Genomic DNA, 22,493 nt, shown 5'->3' on the forward strand with positions numbered 1-22,493 from the left:
TCCCCCTTGGCCGAGGAAGGGTCTGTGACTCTCGGTCCCGGTGGAGGGGGAGGAGAGGGGTCTGGGACTCTGACCCACTGCTCTCCCGACAGAAGCGGTGAAGTGACAAGAGGACAGAAAGCAGGAGCCCTGAGAATTCACGGTGCTCTGCGCGGCCTCCGTGGCCCCCGCTCTGCCCCACCCCGGCGTGGCTGCTGGGAGGCAGCAGGGGGCCACTGGAGGGCCGGCTACTGCTACACTCCTTCCTTCGGACACCCAGAAATCCCGGCACCGTGAAACAGCCAGCTGGGGAAAAACGCACGCTACCCTTCCTATAGTCTAATAGCAAAACCAGACCTCTAGTGCAGCAGACTGTACAAAAATGATAGAAAGGAATCTGCACTGTTCTTAGCACAGTGCTTATTTTAATATAAAATAAACAGCTTACATTTTCACTGGAAATATAGGCTATGTACAGAATTATATATAGATATAGCTACACGTATAAAGCTTCATTATAGGCCTCTGATACGTATATAATAACGGTTCCCTGAACCTTTTAGAGTGCAATTAAGAACAAAAACTAAATTTTGTTTACATGAATATGGAATAAATACAATAATCAAAATAGGACTCTCCCTAAAAGTGAAACACACAAGCCAATCCTGAACTGCTGTGCGAAAGATAAAATCGGGAAAGGCAAGGTTTCGGCAGGAGGACGCAGTGAGGGGCCCGCCCCAGGCAGGGAATGGCAATGCTCCAAAGAAAAGAGATGTGGACGGCACTGGGGGAGTTAGCCCTTGACGGCGATCTTGTTCTCTGCAGCAGCAAACATGGCATAGAACCGGGAGCTGTCGTTGGAAAGAAGGACCGATGGGGTGTCGAACTCCACCACCTGTAGAGGAAGGAGACAGCATCGGACGGTGACTCGGGGACACTTGGGGTGTCCTACAGGATCCACAGCTCAGGAAGGGGGGCAAAGCCCCAAACCCCCGAGGATGGAATCAAGGTGGCAGTTCAGCTAGCTCTGCCATGCCCACCTGGGTTCTCTCTCTCTCTCTTTTTTTTAAACTAACCAGAGTTTAGTTAAGAGAAAATTTAGAGACACCTCCAGAGTCCCTTCACATTAAGTCTCAATTCTCTCAGCCCTGTGTAAGAAGGAATCAATCAAAAGGTCCTATATGCTGCAGAGGGAAGAAACTGGAGCTCAAGTCAAAGGCATACCAAGTAAATGGCATCTTATTGTGTAAGCTGATCCAAACCTATGGATGGAAAAGAGGCTTAGTTGGCAGAAAAACAAAAGGGAAGTGAGTATAAGGGATCAACTCAGTCAATTATCCATTCCCATGAGGGGCTACTAGGCAGTCACCGGAAATCACACTCCAGTAGAAAACAGAACAGTGTGCTGGCAGAACCTGCCTCCCAGACAGAGGCCACATACTCACTCCCCCAGCCTCCCTTGCTGCAGGGCAAAGGTGTGTGACTCTGGCCAAGGACAGAGAACAGGACATCTCCTGGGATGCTCTTAGGAAAGGCTATCCTGTCCAACAGAGACAGGCACAAGGACAAAGTGTCTTCCTGGGGCTGGCTATGTGATGGTAGGCGGTTGGGTGCCAGAGCAGACACCCTGTACAGTAAGGGGGGAGGCAGACACTGGCTCTCTTATGGGATAGGCAGGGTATAAGCAGGTCCACATGGGAGAGTGAGCACAGGAAAGGGCATTTTAGGTAGATGGAACTGTATGAGTAGACAGAGAGGTGGAAATGCTTAGGGGATCCAAGGTGGTTTATAGCCAACAGCACTGAAAGGAAATAGCAGGAAATGAAAAAGCCTGGGGGCCAGTATGTGGGAAAGCTGGGAACAGCAAGAAGTTTGGCACCACTACATGACTGCAAAAAGCAGACGTGTGGTGGCTGGTCTCAACAGCTTTGGAAAACCCCTGTGAGTGAACTACAAAGTACACATGCTCTCTGACCTAAGTCAAAGTGTTACTGTTCACAAGCAACAAAAGAATGGGTAGTAAAGCATAATGAGAACCCAACAGGCATGCTCCAGACTCAATCTCTTGATTGGGAGGGCTGCATCCCATGCAAAAGGAACCAGGCTGGAGTCACTATGGCTGCTTATCTGAGTGCTATAAGGGCCATCAGCCTAATCCTGCCAGGGGCCAGTTCTCCTCCCAGACAAGGCCACGTGCCAAACCAAGGTCCCTTGGGGGCTCAGTACCTGCCCCTGGGCCAGCACCATAATCCTATCAGAGCCTAGGACTGTGTGTAGGCGATGGGCAATCGTCAGCATGGTGCAGTCAGCGAATGCTTCTCGGATGGTCTCTTGGATCAGTAAGTCTGTCTCAGTGTCCATGGCAGCTGTGGCTTCATCTAGAATCAGAATCTGCCGGGGAAGAGAAGAGAAAGAGGGATCCAACCAATTCCTTAAGCATTCTAGTTAATCTAGGTTTCACCAAAATGTGTTTTAAGATTTGAATTTTATATTATATATTGTTTTTTTCTAAATAGGTACACACAAATTTAAAATACTGTTTTGTTTAGAAATGACATAACTTCGAATTCATATGTTTGCCTTGATTTCCACAAATACGTGAAATACTGATCTAGCAAACCACTCGCCTCACTTGCTCTGTGACTCTGAACAGTGACTTTTTTGGACTTCCCTTTTCCAGTTTTAACATGACGGGACTGGACTGTATTTGATGATCTGGACATGTCTTACAGTTTTAAAATCTTTTAAGTCTATGGCTTCCAATACTACAACTACTCAGAAGACAGAAACAAGTTGCCCTTGGAAACTGAAGGCTCAAGGCCGTCAAAAATAAAAACAAAAAAGCAAACAAAATATCCATATACCCAAATTGTGTCAAGGTTAAACATCTCTGGGTATTCTGTTAAAAAAAAATGCCACTGAGTGACGTTCCTGGTGGCTCAGTTGTAAAGAATCCACCTGCCAACACAGGAAACATGGGCTCAATCCCTGGTCCAGGAAGACGCCACACAGCAACTAAGCTCAAGTGCCACAACTCCTGAGCCTGTGCCCTAGTGCCCAGGAGCTGCAATTACTGAAGCCTGTGGGCCCTGGAGTCCAAGCTCAACAGGGTTGTTGTTCAATCGCTCAGTCGTGTCCTTCTCTCTCCAACTCCATGGACTGTAGCACGCCAGGCTTCCCTGTCCTTCACCATCTCCTGCAGCTTGCTCAAACCCATGTCCATTGAGTCGGTGATGCCATCCAACCACCTCATCCTCTGTTGTCCCCTTCTCCTCCTGCCTTCAATCTTTCCCAGCATCAGGATCTTTTCCAATGAGTCAGTTCTTCACATCAGGTGGTCAAAGTATTAGAGCTTCAGCTTCAGCATCAGTCCTTCCAATGAATATTCAGGACTGATCTCCTTTAGGATGGACTGGTTGGATCTCCTCGAAGTCCAAGGGACTCTCAAGAGTCTTCTCCAACACGAAAGTTCAAAAGCATCAATTCTTCGGCACTCAGCCTTCTTTATGGTCCAACTGTCACACCCATACATGACTACTGGAAAAACTATGGCTTTGAATAGACAGACCTTTGTCGACAAAGTATTGTTTCGGCTTTTTAATATGCTGTCTAGGTTGGTCATAGCTTTTCTTCCAAGGAGCAAACATCTTTTAATTTCATGGCTACAGTCACCACCTGCAGTGATTTTGGAGCCCAAGAAAATAAAGTCTGTCACTGTTTCCATTGTTTCCCCATCTATTTGCCATGAAGTGATGGGGCCAGATGCCATCATCTTAGTTCTTTGACTGTTGAGTTTTAAGCCAGCGCACTGAGAAGCCCACACCCAAGCCGAGCAACAAAGATTCAGTGCAACCAAAAAAAAAAAAGTGCCCCTGGGCTCGGAGCCAAGAATGCCTTTGGACCTCATGCCACAGGCAATGGCTATTCTTCCATCTTCCTGTGCTTCTGCTGACGCCCTCCTCTGCCACCCACCAGACCACCTTACCTTACAGTGACGGAGTAAGGCTCTAGCTATGCACAAGAGCTGCCGTTCCCCCACTGAGAAGTTATCCCCATTCTCCATCACTTCAGATTCAAGTTTCAGAGGTAGCTGAGCAATCTAGGGAGAAATAGAGATTAGAAGGGTTAAAAAAAAAACACCTAAATTTTGAAAGAAAGAAAATAAAGCTAAATTTTGTCAAAAACCCAGGGGCAAAAATAAATTATTCTTAAACAGATGAAAGAATTATTAGCCAAGAATCTGGCTCACCTAGAAAGAACATACAGGTGTGATAATCACGTAGCAGGACCACATTTTCTAGGCCATTCCATATTTCAACTAAACTATCTATTAGTCTCATGTCATCAAAATGTCCCAGAAATTCCAATATATTTTATGTTCTGAAATCCTATCATTTTGGGTCCTGAAAATATGGTGATGCAATGAGAGATGGGGTAAACAAAACTACTCTCTTTCTGAAGGCCAAAGCTGTAGACCCATGGCTGTCAAACTTTTCTTCCTATAAATTATAGAACCTGTTCTTCAAATGAAATTGTTTGAAGAAGCCCAATAGAAAGGTCATGAAGGCAGAGCTGCTCTAGTTGAATTTGGGCAGGAGATCCTGGGCTAGTGTGCAGGAGCACAAGAGACCCCACTCCAGGCCAGGGGTAATCTTAGTTCATGGCCCTTGGAGGGTGCCTGCTAAGTTACTCTGAGAGGTTCATATGCACACTGGGTGCTTTTTGTGGACTCAAGAAGTGATAAATCTTTTGCACATATATACATGCTTCAAAAGGATGTTGTACTGTTATGATTAATAAAATAGAACTTGATTTAAAAGCATACTGAACGCTGAGTGGTTGTCATTAATATCTTCTCAATGAATGGATGGTACAATAAAAAGGGAAATATGACTATGGGAGGGAATAAGAGAGGGGAGGTGAGGATAAGGAAATACTGACTTTTATACCCATTGTGAAATGCCTGGGAAGCCTTGCTCTGAAGTGCTCCTCCACAGACATCCTGAAGGTGGCGGGAAACGCCGGGCTGGACAGAGGCAGCCAGAGCTGACTGGGGAATGACCATGGCATCACCGAGTTTCCACCCCTGAAGTTCTAGCAAAGTTCTCCCTCAGTTCTTTACTTACACATTCCTTCATGTGTGTCCTTTCTAGGGCATCCCAGATCTGGTCTTCAGTGTACTGGTTGAAGGGATCCAAATTTGATCTAATGAGAAACATAATAGGAATTTCTCAGGGATCCAACACATAAGCAACCACCCCGCACACGATGACTGTGGTAAAGGTTTAAACAACGGGCTCTGACCCTGACAGCCACAGGTGGAGGCCAAGACGGGAGTGCCGCTGCCTGCCTGTCACAGGAATGAGCCTCCCTTTCTTCTTTACAAAACTGTATTATTTTTATTATGTAAATGATACAAGTTATAGAAAAATTAGGAAATATAGACATAAAAAGTCAAAAAAACCCATATATATATATATATAGGATCTTAGCATGGGGGATCTTAGTCCCCCAATCAGGGATCAAACCCATGTCCTCTGCACTGAAAGTGCAGAGTATTAACCACTGGACCACCAGAGAACTCCCTAAAACCAGTATGTTTAATCACTTATCAGACCCTTTGAAACAAACACTGTTAGCATTTTGGCATATATCTTTCTAGATTGCTTCCTATGCATATGCATACTAAAATACATCTCTTGTATGTATAAACTCAGAGAAACTCCCTCTCTCTTCTTGCTACACCTGTCACTGGGCAGGGGTCTCAACAGCTAGCTGACCAGAAAAGGAGCCGATCCTGCAGGAGAGGGAGGGACAAAGCTGAGCAGAAAGGGGCTCAAGAGGAAGGATTTCACTAGCACCAAAAATCAGTTTGGGAACTGTTCTTGCTTACTGGACATTAAGATTGCCACCAAAACAACAGGACTAGAGAGCTCTTAAAGTGTTAAAGACAGGAGAAGAAGCTCTTGGTCGTGGAGGATGAGGTGAAAAGGTGGTGATGAAACAGATACTGGGTGGAAGGTGGGCTGTAGAATTAATTTTGGGTGTCTTGTCTAGATCTAAACATCACATTTGTGGGTCTAGTAATCTTAAAGATATTAAGTATAATTTGCTTTGCTCATAAATTACAGTTGAGGTGTGGGAAATAGAAAAACCTTTGGGAGAACTCTAGCTCTGATCCATATTTGTCTCCATGTCTAGGGTGACTAATCTCGGGCAGGCAAACACAAGGAGGTTATTACTTAAGAATTCTACCCTAGAGGAGAGTGCAGGTTGGCACATGACATCTCTGGACTCCTGGGAGACTCACTAAACAGTCCCACTTTCTCGTGTCCCTTCACACATGCGCTTCCTACCACTTAGAACACGAGATCACTCCCCACCTTTTGACATGAGAGGCACTGGTAAAAAGCAAGAGCTCTGGAGCCAGACTGCTTGATTCCTTCACAGCTTCTATCAATGACAACTGTGTGATCCTGGCCAAGTTAGCTTAACTTCTCTACACCTCAGTTCCCTTACGTGTAAGACAGGGATAAAAGAGCAGCTCTTTGGACTTCCCTGGTGGTGCAGTGGATAATAATCTGTCTGCCAATACAAGGGACATGGGTTCGATCCCTGGTCTGGGAAGATTCCACAGGCCTCAGAGCAACTAAGCCTGTATGCTACAATCACCAAGTCCAAGTGCTGCAACTACTGTAACCTGAGCACTGACAGCCTGTGCTCTGCAACAAGAGAAGCCGCCGCAGTGAGAAGCCTGCACACCGAAACCAAGATCAGCCCCCCTTCCTGCAACTAGAGAAAGCCCATGTGCAGCAACGAAGCCCTAGTGCAACCAAAATTAGAAGAGCACCTCCTCAAAAGGCAGCTGTGGGAACCACAATTCACATATGTAAAGCACTTACAGGAGCGCCTGCTGCAGGCTTGGCAGTGTGTATGTGAGAGCTGCTATTACTGCATCATTATTACATTGTTCCTGTTCCTTGGCTATGCTTCCTTCTCATCCTTCAGCTCTCAACTTAGCTGGTGTCTTCTGGCCCTTCAGGCCTGGACTGGGGGTTCCCCCTGCTCACCCTTATGATGGCACTTGTCACTGTTTCATTTGTCTCTCTCCTCCATTGCATTAGAATCCCTGTCTGGATCTTATTCACTGTTGTAGCCCGGGTATACTGTCTAATATTTTTTGTAAGAGTAAGAGCCAACTGGGCTTGATCCCTACTCTGCCTCTTACCATCTGCATGACCTTGGACAAGTCACTCCTCAGTCTCCTCACCTATAAAATGGGGAGACAATGATGTGACATGCCCTGGTAGGTTGCTGTGAATATTAGAGATGTGTAGATACAGCACCTGGAACATGGTAGACATTTGATAGCTGGTGGCTGTTAAATTGACCGGGGATGTGGTCACTTTAAATGCCTGGTTACACTGTTTGGTGGTTTTGACTCTTATATTCAGCACATTTTCCAAGTGGACACAATAATCCCATGATCCTGAATACCAGGATCCTACCCATGGAAAGTCTAGATGGGGAAGGCTGATCTCTGCAAGGCATGTCATCCAGGAAGAGCCCTCTCAGTTAAAGAAGGTGGTTCGATTTGTTGATAACCTAAAACTGAAATGGCAGACCACAGGCTAAATCAAAGGAGAATCTCGCCCGTTTCTAATCAAAAAGACAAAACTGAAAGACGTGGAAAGCACCTGATCATCCCTGTCCCTCTAACACTCTGGAGTCTGTCTGCACATGCATCAGGGTTGATGAAATCTATGTCTATGGCTCTCCTCTCCAGCCACCTTTTTAGGGGAACTTTGTACTGATATACCACAGATCAGGGACAGACTCAAACACGTGTTCTCCATCCCAAGTCTCGGGGGATAAAAGGTTAATCATTTTCCCCTGATTCAAAACTGACTGGTGGGAATTCCCATGGGGCAAGATTAGCAAGACAATCCTCTGAGAGACATTTATCCAGATAGCAAGGCAAGTTTTTATAATAAAATATTCTCTCTCCTATTTGTGTGGTCTAATATGGACTTCCTCATACTTTTATAGCAGAATTCTTGACCTGGGGGTCATAATAGGGTTTTTAGTTTTGAACCAAAATGCTCAGAGCTCTTTTTTAAAACAAGAGACTTCCCTGGTGGTCCAGTGGTTAAGATTTCGCCTTCTAATGCACAGTGCATGGATCCCGCATGCCTCACAGCCAAAAAAACAAAACATAAAACAGAAGCAATATGGTAACAAATTCAAGAAAGCCTTAAAAAAAAAGTTCCAGGACTTTTGTGGTGGTCCAGAATTCCTCATCATCCTAGAAGAAGGGGTACCTACTTCCATGGGAAATCATGACTGGCTTTAAACAGGGGTTATGTTTAAAGCACCTGAGCAAAAACCATGCTTTGCCTGGTCTCACCCTGCACTGCGTTCTCTATACAGACACCCCACAGGACTGCATGCTGAAGAGCGGCCTCTGCCATTACAGAGAATCAACTCTTCCTCAGGCAATAGGATCTGTGGTTTAGCACCCGGCTGCTCTGATCTGGCTCCTGGTCTGACTGTAGTTCCCATTTAGAGCCAGCAGAACCTCTTCTTGAGTTAGAATCTACCTGTTAGCCAGTTCTGCTAGGTCAATTCCTATTATGTCTCCATGTATCCAGGTCTAGCCTGACAGCCTGCTCAGGCTCCTAAGGCTTGGGGCCCCACCTTACTCTGGTTCTATCTCCAAGCTCCAAGCTCCCTGGAACACTGCCCAGTCTCTACTACTGTGATCTGTTTGCCTGTAGAAAATTTGTATTTACCTAAGGCTGGAATTCCCAGCACCAATAACTTGATAAACTGCTACCTATGGTTTGATACCTCACTTTTTGAATTTCCGGCTTAGCCTGTCACCTACTGCTCAAATCTTCCCTTTCTCTATGTCTTCCTGGAAGGACTGCATAATTTTAGGCTTTAGATTTGACCACTTGTTCAGATTCTTCCCAATTCTGCTGAGTCGAGTCCTTTCCACAGAGTTAAGATCTCACTCCAGTACTCTTGCCTGGAAAATCCCGTGGACAGAGAAGCCTGGTGGGCTGAAGTCCATGGGGTCACTAGGAGTCGGACACGACTGAGCGACTTCACTTTCACTTTTCACTTTCATGCATTAGAGAAAGAAATGGCAACCCACTCCAGTGTTCTTTCCCAGGGGGAGCCTGGTGGGCTGCCGTCTATGGGGTTGCACAGAGTCGGACACGACTGAAGCGACTTAGCAGCAGCAAGACCTCAATAAATATATGTTCAAGATTGAAGGGTCCATAATACTGGTTTTCAGGAAAGGAATGTGCAGATAATTTCTCTAGAGTTAGTCTAGGAAGTATTCTCTTTCTCTTTTGGCTGTGAGGCTTGTGGGATTTTAGTTTCCCAACCAGGGATCAAACTGGGGCCCTTGGCTATGAGAGTGAGGAGTCCTAACCACAGGACTGCCAGGGAAGTCCCAAGGAAATGTTAACACTGTACATTGATGCCTAGCATCATGGGTTGAAGAGTATCCCCCCAAAAGATATGCTGAAATTTAATCCTCGGTACCTAAGAATGTGACTTTATCTGGAAATAAATCAGTGTAGATAGTATTAGGTGAGATGAGGTCAGCCTGGAGTAGTAAAGTAGGGTAGACTCTCAATCTAGGACTGGTGTCCTTAGAAGAGAGAGGGCCACATAAAGACAGAGACAGGGAGAGAACCCATGTGACAACGGAGGCAGAGACTGGAATGATGAATCTACAAGCCAAGCACACCAGAGACTGTTGGCAAACCACTAAAATGTAGTGGAGGCAGGGAAGGACCCTACAGGCTTCAGAGTACGGCCCTGCTGACACTTGATGTCATCCTTCTAGCCTCCAGAACTGTGAGAGAGTCAAGCTCTGGTTTTAAACTACCCAGTTTGTGGTACACTGTTGCAGCATCTCTAGCACATAAACACATCCAGTAAATTCATCAGATACGTCTACTAGACAAGCAGGAAGCACACCAGAGTGCGGACCCTGCTCACTGAGCAGCTGCCCCATCAGACTCGGCAGACATGTGGATGGGCTTGACCTTCAACCTCGCCCAGGCCCATCACACCAGCTGAAGGAGCCCCCAAGACTAAGCCATGGGTTCCGGATATATAGGGAATATTTATGTACACCAGCAGGTGGTGTTGTTTAGTCTCTCAGTCATGTCTGACTCTTGGCCACCCCATGGAATGTGGCCCTCCAGGCTCCTCTGTCCATGGCATTCTCCAGGTAAGAATACTGGAATGGGTTGCCATTTCCTTCTCCAGGGGATCTTTCCTACCCAGGGACTGAACCTTTGTCTCCTGCATTGCAGGCGGATTCTTTATTGCTTGAGCCATTGGGGAAACCCCAGCAGGTGGTTACACATTAAGGCAGACCAGACTGATCTCAACAAGGAACTCAATCAAGAATGAGAAAAACAAAAACACATCCTCATTACAGTGGCCAGATGGTCCTGGTCTGACCCACAAAAATGAAAGCAAGTAAAGTTATGTATCCACTGGATCAAGTACTCATCTGGGTGGATGGACAGAAAGAAAATCTGAGAATGAAGGTTATTTTTAACAGTCAGAAGTCCTGGAGCCCTATGTTGCCCAAAGTGTATTTTCCTCTTTGGTTTTTATGTTTTATTTTTAGCAATATTCTAAGCTCACCTATTGACAAGTACCGAATAAGGTCAAGAGTATCTCCTGAGGGGAATGAGGATACAGCAATCCCTTCCAGGCACACAGAAGACTCCACGCTGAACTACACTGTCCTCTGTCCATGTGGGCACCTCCCTGCAGCCTTGGGATTTCAGGGTAGGAGACTACAGGACCCTCAGACCTTCTGACAGGAAGCTAAAGGAAAGTTCAAAATAGTCATTCAGAAATATGGACTGATTTTGGCTTTTAGTTAGAGCATATGAAAAAGACTAAAGAGAAGAGCAGAGTTTGTGTGACAATTTTTCTCAAGAAAAGGGACAGAGACCTACTGCAAATCTGAAAGCAGATAATGAAATTTTAAAGATATTGGAAAAAGAAAGGTAACTAACGGTCAAGACGCCTGAGGAAGCAGGCCCAGCCTTGGTGCTTGGAGAGACAGGGTTACCTCTCAAGGTTATGACTGAGGAGGGTGTGGTAGGAACTTCAGGAGACAACACAGCAAGTATGGTGAGGAAGAACCCAGGCTCTGAGCCAAATAGCCCAGATTGAAATTCTTATCTTTGGGCAAGTTATTTAACCACTTTGGGCTTTAGCTTTTTCACCTATAAATAGGCATAATAATAGTACCTACCCTCACCAAATTCTGAGTACTTTAATTTTGATAAATTAATACAATTTAAATGCTTAGGACAGTAGGCCACGTAAATCCTCAATGAGCTTAGCTAATACTATTGTCGTTGTTCTTTAGAGTAGCAGTGTCTGGTACAGTGTGACTTTTTTTTTTGGCCATGCCACAGCTTGCAGAATCTCAGTTCCCCAACCAGGGACTGAACCTGGGCCCCAGGAGTGAAAGCCTAGAATCCTAACCACTAGGCCAAAAGACAACTCCCAGAATGACCTTTTCCTTTTTTTAAGGACAATTTTAAAAGACCAGTTTCAGGTTCACAGCAAAATTAAGACGAAGATACAGAGATTTCACACATACTCCCAGCCAGAAAGACTTCAACAAAACTTAGATAACATCTAGTGTTCTTCATAGTTATCCTAGATTTACCATTACTTGCTGGCGTTGAGACTAGAAGCTTTTGGGGATTCCTTGATTCCACAGAGACTCAGATGTCAAAAAAAGTAAAAGGGGGCCCCTTAAACAACAGAATAATGCAAAGACAAATGAAAAACCTTGAGATTCTAAGAACTGCTTCAAATTTGGAGCAACTTCCATTTCTTCTAGAGCACTAAGTGCTTCTGCCTGAAGGTGTTTTGGCCCAGAATGAATCAAAGCAGAGGTGGATCAGTTGTGGGCTCAGGTGCCTTTGTTGTGATTTTGAGTTGAGAGCTTGAGATATTCCTCAAAAGTGGAAAAAAATAAAATAAAATGGGCAAGTAGAAAAGGAGAGAAAGCATCTGAACAGGAAGACGTGAGAACACTGCTTGCTGATAATGGATGGACGCTAGGTAGAGATGCTCCTGGTGATGAGATGTGCTCATCCCCGGTGAGGAGACTGAGATGCAGAGACACACCAGAGTGACAGCTGAGGACAACTAGTCCCTCTAAGGGGCAGATTAACCACCAGCCAAGCCAGACTGCAGACAGTCCACAAGGATGGAAAGTGAGGGTGGAGGCAAAGAGATGGGCTTCCTGAGACCAGGAAGCATAGGTCCTCTGGGAAAAGAAAAGTATTGCCAGGACTATGAAAGAGGGAAGGTCAGCCAAAGTGTTTAGGTCTGGATGAAAACGGACCGCTCTTCATGGAGATAATCAGAGCAAATGGCAGAGGAAAGTACTGGCTGGCCTCAGACACACAGGAGCCCTATAGCTCAAACCCAGACAGCTGGATGAGGCAGGCCTGGATGAGCTATTGGAATGGATTGGATTAGGACAAGCTATTTGAATGGGCTAATCCAGGGAGGGGTGTGCCCCTAAACGATCTGGTCTATGATTTATCTATATTGGCATCACTGACTCAATGGACGTGGGTCTGAGTGAACTCCGGGGACAGGGAGGCCTGGTGTGCTGCGATTCATGGGGTCGCAAAGAGTCGGACATGACTGAGCGACTGAAGTGAACTGAACTGATACGTAGAACAATTCAGACATTTTTATCTTTCGAGAGTCTGAGTTTTGTTTGTTCGATTTTGGTTTTACCTTGAATTCCCTTCTGATACACTTTAATGGCAAGTTGGAATCTCCAGGAGATGTACCCACCCCCAATGCTGGTTAATGGCGGTGGAGACACAGTTCCAAAATTTGGAGTCTCTAGGGGGTAGGTGAGGGAGCAGATGATCTAGCCTGCCCTTGCCTTGGGAAACTCATTACAGGTCTTCTAATTTTCTAAGAACAGCAAAAGAATACCAAACGCTGGATATTCTTTGGGATCTATGAGAAACTTGAGAGGATAAAGGAAAGGTAGATGGTCTGGGATTGAATTTGTTCTCAGTGACAGTCCTAAACAGTCAAAATTTCAGTGAGCAGAAAGTGAAACTTATATGATTTCCTAGGTTTGCACAGCTGACTGACTAAACAGTGCTCCAAGCTCAATGACTAAAAACGCGGGCAGCAGCACACCAGCCACTGAGCCTATCCATCAGGTGGCAACACGTCTCTGGAGCTGATAACAAACGGCCCCGACTCCCAAAAAGGCTGCGCTTCCACGATGTTCCACAAACAGCAGCCAGCAGGTCAGTTCTTAACCGTTAACTCCAGAAGCCGAATCAAAGACTTAAATGAAGTGCTGTAAAAATGTGAAATGAACACTGGTACTTCTTGGTAGCACCATATTCATGGGAAGTCTATAACGTGTCTTACTTTCTAGATCTCTTCTAAATGGTAATTTAAAAAAAATAAGAAAAATATGTTTTTTTTTGTCCTGAGCCAAAAAATCATTAGGCCAATTTTATTCTCAAAGGCATTCCCGTGGCACCTAAAAATAGAGAGATTTATAGGAAGGAAGAGCAGATTTGGTAATATCTCTCAATTTGTTTAGACTTTAGACTTGAGTCTTCAATAAATTCAAATTCTCTTTGATGTTGCTTGTTTGACCTTGTTATTTATTCACCCAAAGGGAATGATTAATCATGATCAAAACTGCTTGCAATTTGGGAGACCAGGGTTCAATCCCTGGGTGGGAAAGATCCCCTGGAGAAGGGAATGGCAACCCAATTCAGTATCCTTGCCTGAAGAATTCCATGGAGAGAGGAGCCTGGTGGGCTACAGTCCATGGGGTTGCAAAGAGTCAGACATGACTGAGTGACTAATACTTTCATTTATCATCATCAACAGAGCCAGTCTGTGCTATACAAATTCACTAGTGTTTTAGAGAAATGCCAAAATAAATACACCCAAGAGTACTGACCCCACATAAATGTAGGTAAGAATTCAGTTTATCTACCGAACCTCCTCAAATCAGTGAGTTCAAATGCCATTTCTAAAAGTGGTGGAGGGTGGGGGGGATGAGTCTGTTTTAAAGACAATTCTGAACACTGTGGTTATTTGAAATTAAATTGGTACCTTTTCTTGGAAACTGCTAAAAAGTAAAGAGAAAATGACAATATCACTTTTAGAGTAATTTTTAAAAAGAAGTGCTATCTAGGTCAACTATATGGTTGAAGCTATTTTTATTTAGAGAGTCAACTTAAATAGAAATGGACACAAATTATGGAAACCCATTGTTTTTAGGAGGCAAATGCTTAAGGCTAGACTGATAAAGCACAGGAAAAGACAATGGGGTTAAACGTATTTCCTTATTAGTTACTGTTATAACAGATCAAGAAAAGAAATGTTTTCTTTGGCAGTCTGGTAGATTTCAGAGAGGGGCATCATTCCAGAGTAAGAACCAAAAATTTGCTTTAGATACTAGAAAATGAGAACCACGAGTAGTAATAATGCCTGAAAACCGTCGAGAGAACTGCAACTCTTGAGTGTCCCTAGGAGAGAGGACAGTGAGGGATGATGGTGGCTGCTTCCATGCACAGAATGCTCGCCCTTTGCCAGCCTCCACACTTCTATAAAATTTGTACAAATTCATTCAATTATCACAACAACAGATCTTAGTAACATCCCCATTTCATGGAGGAGAAAACAAGCTTAGGAGTGGCTAAGTAACTTGTCTGAAGACAGAGATTCCAGATCTCTCTGACTTCTTACCATCTGGCTGCAGGGCCCCTGGGTCCTGATTAACTAATGAGGTGACTAGTACTATGGAGCTGCTCTTCCTGCAACAGGGAGCGCATGGTGTTGGGAAAGTGCCGCACCAGAGGCCACTGGATCTCAGTCCCCGGTGGGGCTTTGTCCCGCTCACCTGGCCTGCACTGAGGTCTCACCTGACAGTACCGCTGAACAGCACCGGCTCCTGGGGAATGATGGAGAGCTTGCTCCGGAGGTCAGCAAGGCCAATGTCACTGATTCTCACTCCATCAATCTTGATGCAGCCTCCACACAACTCCACCAGGCGGAAGAGGGCCATGCCCAGAGAGGACTTCCCTGATAAGTCAGAAGATAGGCAAGAGTCATTCGATTGGCAAATTCTGGGAAGACAAAACTGGCCTCTTCTCAGGGCAACATCATCTATTTTTCTATTTCTGTTCAATCATTATTTCGATGGATAACATAGATAACAAAGATAATGTAGAAAGTGATAGCTAGAAAAATAAAAACAAAAAACAAGGAACTCTCTGGAGCTACCAAGCATATACACTTATACAACATACTGCAGCCTGAGAAGGAGTAGGAGGGACCGTTACACTCTCCTGAGAGTAAAATGGAAAAACGTCTCCTTTTCACCTTAGGTACAGGTACACAGGGTTTGATGCTTCTCAGGTAAGAACCAAGAGCTAGGAGCTTGAGGCAAATCAGAGGACAAGCTGTTGTCTCTCTTCTGTCCCCTTATCTCAGCAAAGAAAAACAGTACAAGGCCTTTCACTGCCACGAAGCTAGGGAAGGGAGAAGTTCTAGGCTAAACACACAAGGAAAGGAGTTTTGGATTTGAGAAAATGAGTGACTGTAGATTCTCTACCATGATAGGAAAATGTAGAAAAGCAGGTTTGGGGGATAAAACAGCAAGTTTAGGATCACAGTGATAGGCAGAATAGCCTTTCATAATTGACTCTTCAAAAAATGATATAAATAATTCAAGCAGATAACATCAATTTCCCATAATCTAACTACTCCTTTTAAAAAAAATTATGTATGTACATTATCTATTTATTTATTTGGCTACAGTGGGTCTTGGTTGTGGGATCGTCTTTTTAAGTTGCTGCATGTGGAGTCTAGTTCCTTGACCAGGGATTGGACCCAGGACCCCTGCACTAGGAGCACAGAGCACCAGCCACTGCACCACCAGGAAAGTCCTGCTTTTTTTTTTTTTTTTGACACATTTCCTTTTAGTTTGTTTCCTCAAGAGTTGAGATGATACCAGAGAAATATTGTAACTATCTTCTCCACTTAACATTACATAGCAAGCACTCAGTTATATTATTACCTTTTTGAGATAAAGTTTTAGTGGCTACAATAATTTCCATTGTGTGGCTGTACTCTTATTTAAACAGTCCTCTAATGTTGCACATGTAGTTTAATTAAAACTTGCTAGAATAATGCTATAGGGCTTCCTAGGTGGCTCAGTGGTAAAGAATTTGCCTGCCAAGTTTGATCCCTGGGTTGGGAAGATCCCCTGGAGAAGGAAATGACAACCCACTCCGGTATTCTTGCTGGGAAAATCCTATGGACAGAGGAACCTGGCAGGCTACAGCCCATGGGGTTGCAAAGAGTTGGACATGACTTAGTGACCAAACAGCAGCAGCAGCAGAATAATGCTATGGTAACCTTGTCATCACTCAAACTGCTCCTACCTCAGAAAATTTCCTTGAAACAGATTCTGAGAACTGAAATGACTTTATTAAATATTTACATATATATTTTAAAAGCTCAGTGCTCTTCTCCCATCAAAAAAAAAAAAAAAGTTCGACATAGTCCTGTCTATCTTTCTGCAAGTCAGACCCACAATTTAGATGCAGAACTATGGGTTTTTAGCTGTTTGAGCAGTTTTCCTGGTTGTCTTTTTAAAAAACCTTTTTTAAACTAGTTTGATTTATCTTTTTATTTATTAAAAAAAATTTTTGGCCACACCCTGAGGCATACAGGATCTTAGCTCCCCAATCAGGGATCGAACCCATACCCCCTGCATTGGAAGCCAGAGTCTTAACCACTGGACTGCCAGTGAAGTCCCAGTTTTCTGGTTCTTGACTCTCCGTCCCTGCTCTGCCTCCATGTTCTTAAAGACTTCTCATGGCAGCCTCCTGACTGTCTACTCAGAGGTCAGTGAGGATACAAATATCTCCCTTGCTCCAGTGTCTGTAGCCACAGACCTGCAGTCTAGATCTGACCCCTGTCAAACAACCTCTGGGAACCCTGACTGTCCATCTCCCTATGGCAGGGGTCTTCATGTCCATCTGCGAGTTGGGAAACCCGAATCCATGTAGCAGAACAGTTCTCAAGGAGTCTTTCCTCCTGGGAGTGGCTTTTTCAGGACTGGGGGATCTGGCTAGTGGTCTCTCACCCAGGTAGAAGGGAGGGCCCCTTCTACCTGGGTGAGAGACCAGACCTTCTACCTGGAGGGCCCCCTTCAGTGCCAAAGCAGTGGTTCAAGATTTAAGGTGCTCAAATAAATGGTGCTCAAAGGAAGGAATGGTGCTCAAATAAATGATAAGCACCATTTATCTGAGCATCATAAATCTTGAAGGAATGATGGAAGGAATAGTGCTTAAATAAATAGGTTAAGTTGTTCTAACAAAAGATCTGAGTCTAGACTACCTTTGCACAGATGGAATGTGCTGGTAAAAAAAGCCATGATGTCCTCAGGTGGTTATAACCATGGAGAGCCAGGACCTATGTCACAGTCTTGAAAGAACCTTATTAGGATTATAGTTTAGACTTTGTAAGTCATGCTGTTTAGAATTATTTTATTTTTGTTTATTTCTCATCTACTTATACTTTAATAAAGTCTTGGTGAAAATTTTATCTGTCTTACTGCGTTAAAAGGACATCACAAGAAGGGAGGTCAGAGGTTTCAGGTGAGCAGTGCACCCCTAGGGGGCCAATGCAGCAGAGGGAATTTATGGGAGGGAGCTGAGTAAGAGCCATGGGTACAGTCACCCTCATGGCTGGGCATTCTCTCTCCAGTGTAAAAACCTAGAGGCCGTATCTTATTTTGACGTGAAATAATGCCTTCAAAGAGGGAGCAGGAAATAGCTTTCTCTTTTCTGCTTACCACATTCTTTAAAGTAAATTGACTAGAAAAGACTATTTTTTAATGGCAAGAGAAAAAAAAAAGCTAAAGGAGTTTTGATGCCAAGGGAGCATAGAGCCTAGAAAGCTCAAGAGAAGTGACTCAATTTAGATGCAGAACTATGGGTTTTTAGCTGTTTCAGCAGTTTTCCTGCTCAAACTGCTAAAGCAGTTTTGATGCCAAGGGAGGATAGAGCCTAGAAAGCTCAAGAGAAGTGACTCAGAGAGAACTCTTACACAAGGGTGAACAGGTTAGTGAAAGAAGACGAGACTCAATCTTGAAATGTTATTCAGGAAAGAAAGAGGGAAAGAAACACACTTCTAAGAATAGTAGGGAACTAAAATGCCTAAAGTGATGGCCTATTCTCTAATTATTTACAACTGATGTCAGATCAAGAAAATAATTTCTGTCTTCGAAGGAACATAGATTGCTTATTTAGAGCTATGTTGCCTTCTAATAAATATGAGACTATACTTGTAACACATCACAAAGACCTTAAGCTTTTTGTATATTTTGACTTCATAGAAATAAGGATGTTACTGTGGTGCTATCCATAAAAGCAAAAAATTGACAACAACTCACTGCCCTTCAATTGGATCTGGGTTAATATAAATTGTGGTACATCCATAAAACAGAATTTTATGTCATACTGCATAGAAATCATGTCATAGAATATTAATTGACATGGAAAATATGTGGTAATTTTATAAATAGGCCATGAAACAGTGTGTGTAAAAGTACCTCATTTTTGTAAAATACATTTGTTGATAGCCTAATAAGATATCCACCAAAATGCTAGCAGTTAATTATCTCTGGGTAGTGGAGTTATGGTTACCTTTCACCTTTTGTACTTTGCTATACGTTTCCAGAAATATTCTACTTCTGCTTTATTGACTACGCCAAACCCTATAACTGTGTGGATCACAACAAACTGTGGAAAATTCAAGAGATGGAAATACCAGACCACTTTACCTGCCTCCTGAGAAATCTGTATGCAGGTCAAGAAGCAACAGTTAGAACCGGACATGGAACAACAGACTGGTTCCAAATTAGGAAAGAGTACATCAAGGCTGTATACTGTCACTCTGCTTATTTAACTTATATGCAGAGTACATAATGTAAAATGCCAGGCTGGATGAAGCACAAGCTGGAATCAAGTTTGCTGGGAGAAATATCAATGACCTCAGATATGCAGATAACACCACCCTTATGGCAGAAAGTGAAGAGGAACTGAAGAGCCTCTTGATAAAAGTGAAAGAGGAGACTGAAAAAGCTGGTTTAAAACTCAACATTCAAAAAATTATGATCATGGCCTCTGGGCCCATCACTTCATGACACAGATGGCACTTCATAGATGGGGAAAGAATGGAAACAGTAAAAGACTATTTTCTTGGGCTCCAAAATCACTGCAGATGGTGACTGCAGCCATGAAATTAAAAGACACTTACTCCTTGGAAGGAAAGTTATGACCAACCTAAATAGAATATTCAAAAGCAGAGACATTACTTTGCCAACAAAGGTCCATCTTGTCAAAACTATGGTCTTTCTAGTAGTCATGTATGGATGTGAGAGTTGGACCACAAGAAAGCTGAGCACCAAAGAATTGATGCTTTTGAACTGTGGTATTGGAGAAGACTCTTGAGAGTCCCTTGGACTGCAAGGAGATCCAACCAGTCAATCCTAAAGGGAATCAGTCCTGAATATTCATTGGAAGGACTAATGCTGAAGCTGAAGCTCCAATACTTTGGCCACCTGAGGTGAAGAACTGACTCACTGGAAAAGATCCTGATGTTAGGAAAGATTGAAGGCAGGAGGAGAAGGGGATGACAGAGGATGAGATGGCTGGATGGCATCACTGACTCGATGGACATGAGTTTGAACAAGCCCTGGGACCTGGTGATGGACAAGGAGGCCTGGCGTGATACAGTCCATGGGGTTGCAAAGAGTCGAACATGACTGAGCAACTGAAATGAACTGAACTGACACGTTCCAAGTGTTCTGCACTGAGAATGTATACTTTGATGATTAGAAAAATTATTAAATGTTTTGAAGCAGTGTTGAAAATAAACCTCAAAAAGTAGTTTCAGAGACCTGAGACACTAATTACTCATCTAACAGGAATCTGGTTTGAAGAGATGAGAGTGATATTCAACAAACAGCAAATCATGGGCCCTAAACTTGACTCTGGTTGATTTAAATGTTTCTTCAGAGAGGTGATCCTTACCTGATCCTGTTCGACCCACGATGCCAATCTTCTCCTTGGGTTTGATGGTGAAGGACACTTTCTTCAGGACCAGAGGGAGATTTTCTTGGTACCTCATCTCTGCATTCTCAAAGGTGATCTCTCCTTCCTGGGGCCAGTCAGGGGAGGGAGCTTTGTTCTTAATTCTGGCAGGTGCTTCCAAAGATAGAGTCTGGGGAGACAGAAAAGGCCAGTTCAGACTGACCACAGATTCTAGGGTAGCTGAAAGGTTTTGTCACAGAAGTAAGACCAGGATACCCATAGCAACCACAGAGACAGCTGCTGCCCTGCTCCTTTGCTGCAAAGAGCCCCTGGCAGGAAATGCTCATCACCAATAAACCAGAGACAGAGAACAATTGCCTCTACCCTTGGCAGTTTACAATGGCCTTCTATCCCTCTTTAGCCACAGCAGATTTTAGTGGGATTCTTTGAAAATATTCCCCTTGAAACAGAGTTTCATCATTTGAAAATCAATGGCCTAAACTCAAAGGAGCAAAACTAAAATTCATGGAACATTTAATGAGAGTCTAGCACCCTGAGCCATCTCAGTCAATCCAGGAGACTCAGACGCTAATCCCAACTCTACCACTAACAGCTGCATGAACTGGATATACCAGTTCTTCAATCTTTGTCTTAGTTTCTCATCTGTAAACTCTAGGGACTGGATTAGATGATTTTAGAAATCCATTCCAGCTTAAAAATGCTGTGCTTAGTAATTATTGGGTAATTTTGGCCATCTATAGTCACGCCTCCCCATGTTTTTAAAACTCTCTGGCGATTAGTCATGGAGCCTATAGCCTCACAGGGAAGTAAAAGTCAAAGACTGCAGTGCTCTGGTGGGTGGGGGTAGGGACTCAAGTCTAAAACTCTGTGCTGGGACAGGCTTCCAGGTTGTGGACAGGCAGCAGGGAACCAGTTCTCAGGAATGTGATTGATTTGTGCAAAGTACACTCTGTACCACGGCTGACCATCACCCTGACCTTTCCAGCAAGAGACCCACACCAATAGTGATATTAAATCAAACACAACATGTACAGTCACAAATTGCCCGCAGACAATTTGGGGTGCCCAAAGAGCACCCAGCCAAGAGGCTCATGGATAAACATAAACGGCTATTAGCAGATTTATCAGATAGCTATCTGCCATTCTTCCTGATAATAATCATTTATAAGTTTAAGAAATATCCTACGACTGATCAGGTTCATTGCCAAAACAAACCAGTGGGACATGTCTCTGCTAGAAAAAGCAGTTACATAACATACTAGTTCTCAGTGAAAGGGCAGTTCTTCAAAACAGTGTTTGTAAGTCAATATTCTAGTTGGAAGTTGGAATGTATTCTGCCCATGTAAATAATGATATAAATGAAAATAAAGTCTCTGGGCAGTTTGCAAAATAGATAACTCCTGAGAAATGAGTTCAACATGAGAATGTTAACTACTCAAGACTCTGCTTCTCTCTACAGAAAATTGCTTTCAGACTTTGAACTAGGAGGAAGACACTGCCACACTGTAGGACTGCAGAGGTTCCTGGGGGAAGGTGGGAAGAGCTGGATCATCTCAGTACCAATGCAGTTAACTGGTTTCTGAACTGTGAACACAGTATAGAATTAGGCATGGAGCCTTTGAAACTCCTGAAGTCTGGGTCCTATCTCAAAATAGGAATCTTTAGAGATGAGGCCAATGTTAGTCTTTGCCTCAAGCTCTGTACGGGATTCTGATGGCCATCCCTGGTTAAGAACCAAATGAACTAGACTAAGACTTGAAATAACACCTGGTTTTAAATAGTATAAGGAAAATATTACATTAGTTTGCTTAACTGAATTAATGAGGTTAGGAACACTTTGGAAATTAGATGATGAATGTAAGTTCTCAATCAGACCACAATTCACAAATACACTTAGAAAATCTTATGATATTCTCTTCGCATTCCATGCATACTGGAGAGATGCTGCCTCTCCTGTGGGACAAGATGAGACAGAGAAAACAAGCATCTTCCTGGGACATTTATTCCAGGCGGTAAGAGGGTAAAACTGCAGCAGAAGGCCTGCAGGAGCCTGACCTTGATGTAGTGGTTGATCCTCTCCACTGAGGTGAAGCGAGCTTCTGTCTCCGATGCCAGTCTGACAGTAAACTGGAACAGCCCTGTCAACTGATCATGGAAAACAACAATTCAAGAGAGAATTTATTATTATTATACACCAAGGGAATGCCAGCAAACCTCCTTCACCTCAGGGATCACAACTCAATTGTGAGAACTAACTGCGGATAGACAGCAGCTGGCTTTAGGGATCATATCATTCTTTAACTGTTCAAGACAATGCCT

General features: G+C 43.8%; 1 protein-coding gene across 4 annotated transcripts in view; it reads right to left on the reverse strand.

Moving 5' to 3' along the window:
- Positions 1-6: 6 nt before the first annotated feature.
- Positions 7-22,493, reverse strand: part of ABCC5 (ATP-binding cassette, sub-family C (CFTR/MRP), member 5) — an 81,702-nt gene continuing 59,215 nt past the window's right edge. For all 4 annotated transcript variants that reach the window (XM_010855676.1, XM_010855678.1, XM_010855677.1 and 1 more), the window contains 7 exons: positions 22,230-22,319; positions 20,154-20,343; positions 14,970-15,129; positions 5,106-5,184; positions 3,965-4,078; positions 2,206-2,370; positions 7-874 (listed from right to left, as the gene is read on the reverse strand). In XM_010855676.1, coding sequence (XP_010853978.1) covers positions 773-874; positions 2,206-2,370; positions 3,965-4,078; positions 5,106-5,184; positions 14,970-15,129; positions 20,154-20,343; positions 22,230-22,319 — 900 coding nt within the window. In that variant the 3' untranslated portion in view covers positions 7-772. The remainder of the gene's footprint in view (positions 875-2,205; positions 2,371-3,964; positions 4,079-5,105; positions 5,185-14,969; positions 15,130-20,153; positions 20,344-22,229; positions 22,320-22,493) is intronic.

Source organism: Bison bison, unplaced genomic scaffold (genome assembly GCF_000754665.1).
Source record: "Bison bison bison isolate TAMUID 2011002044 unplaced genomic scaffold, Bison_UMD1.0 scf7180017864367, whole genome shotgun sequence".
Lineage (NCBI taxonomy): Eukaryota > Metazoa > Chordata > Mammalia > Artiodactyla > Bovidae > Bison > Bison bison.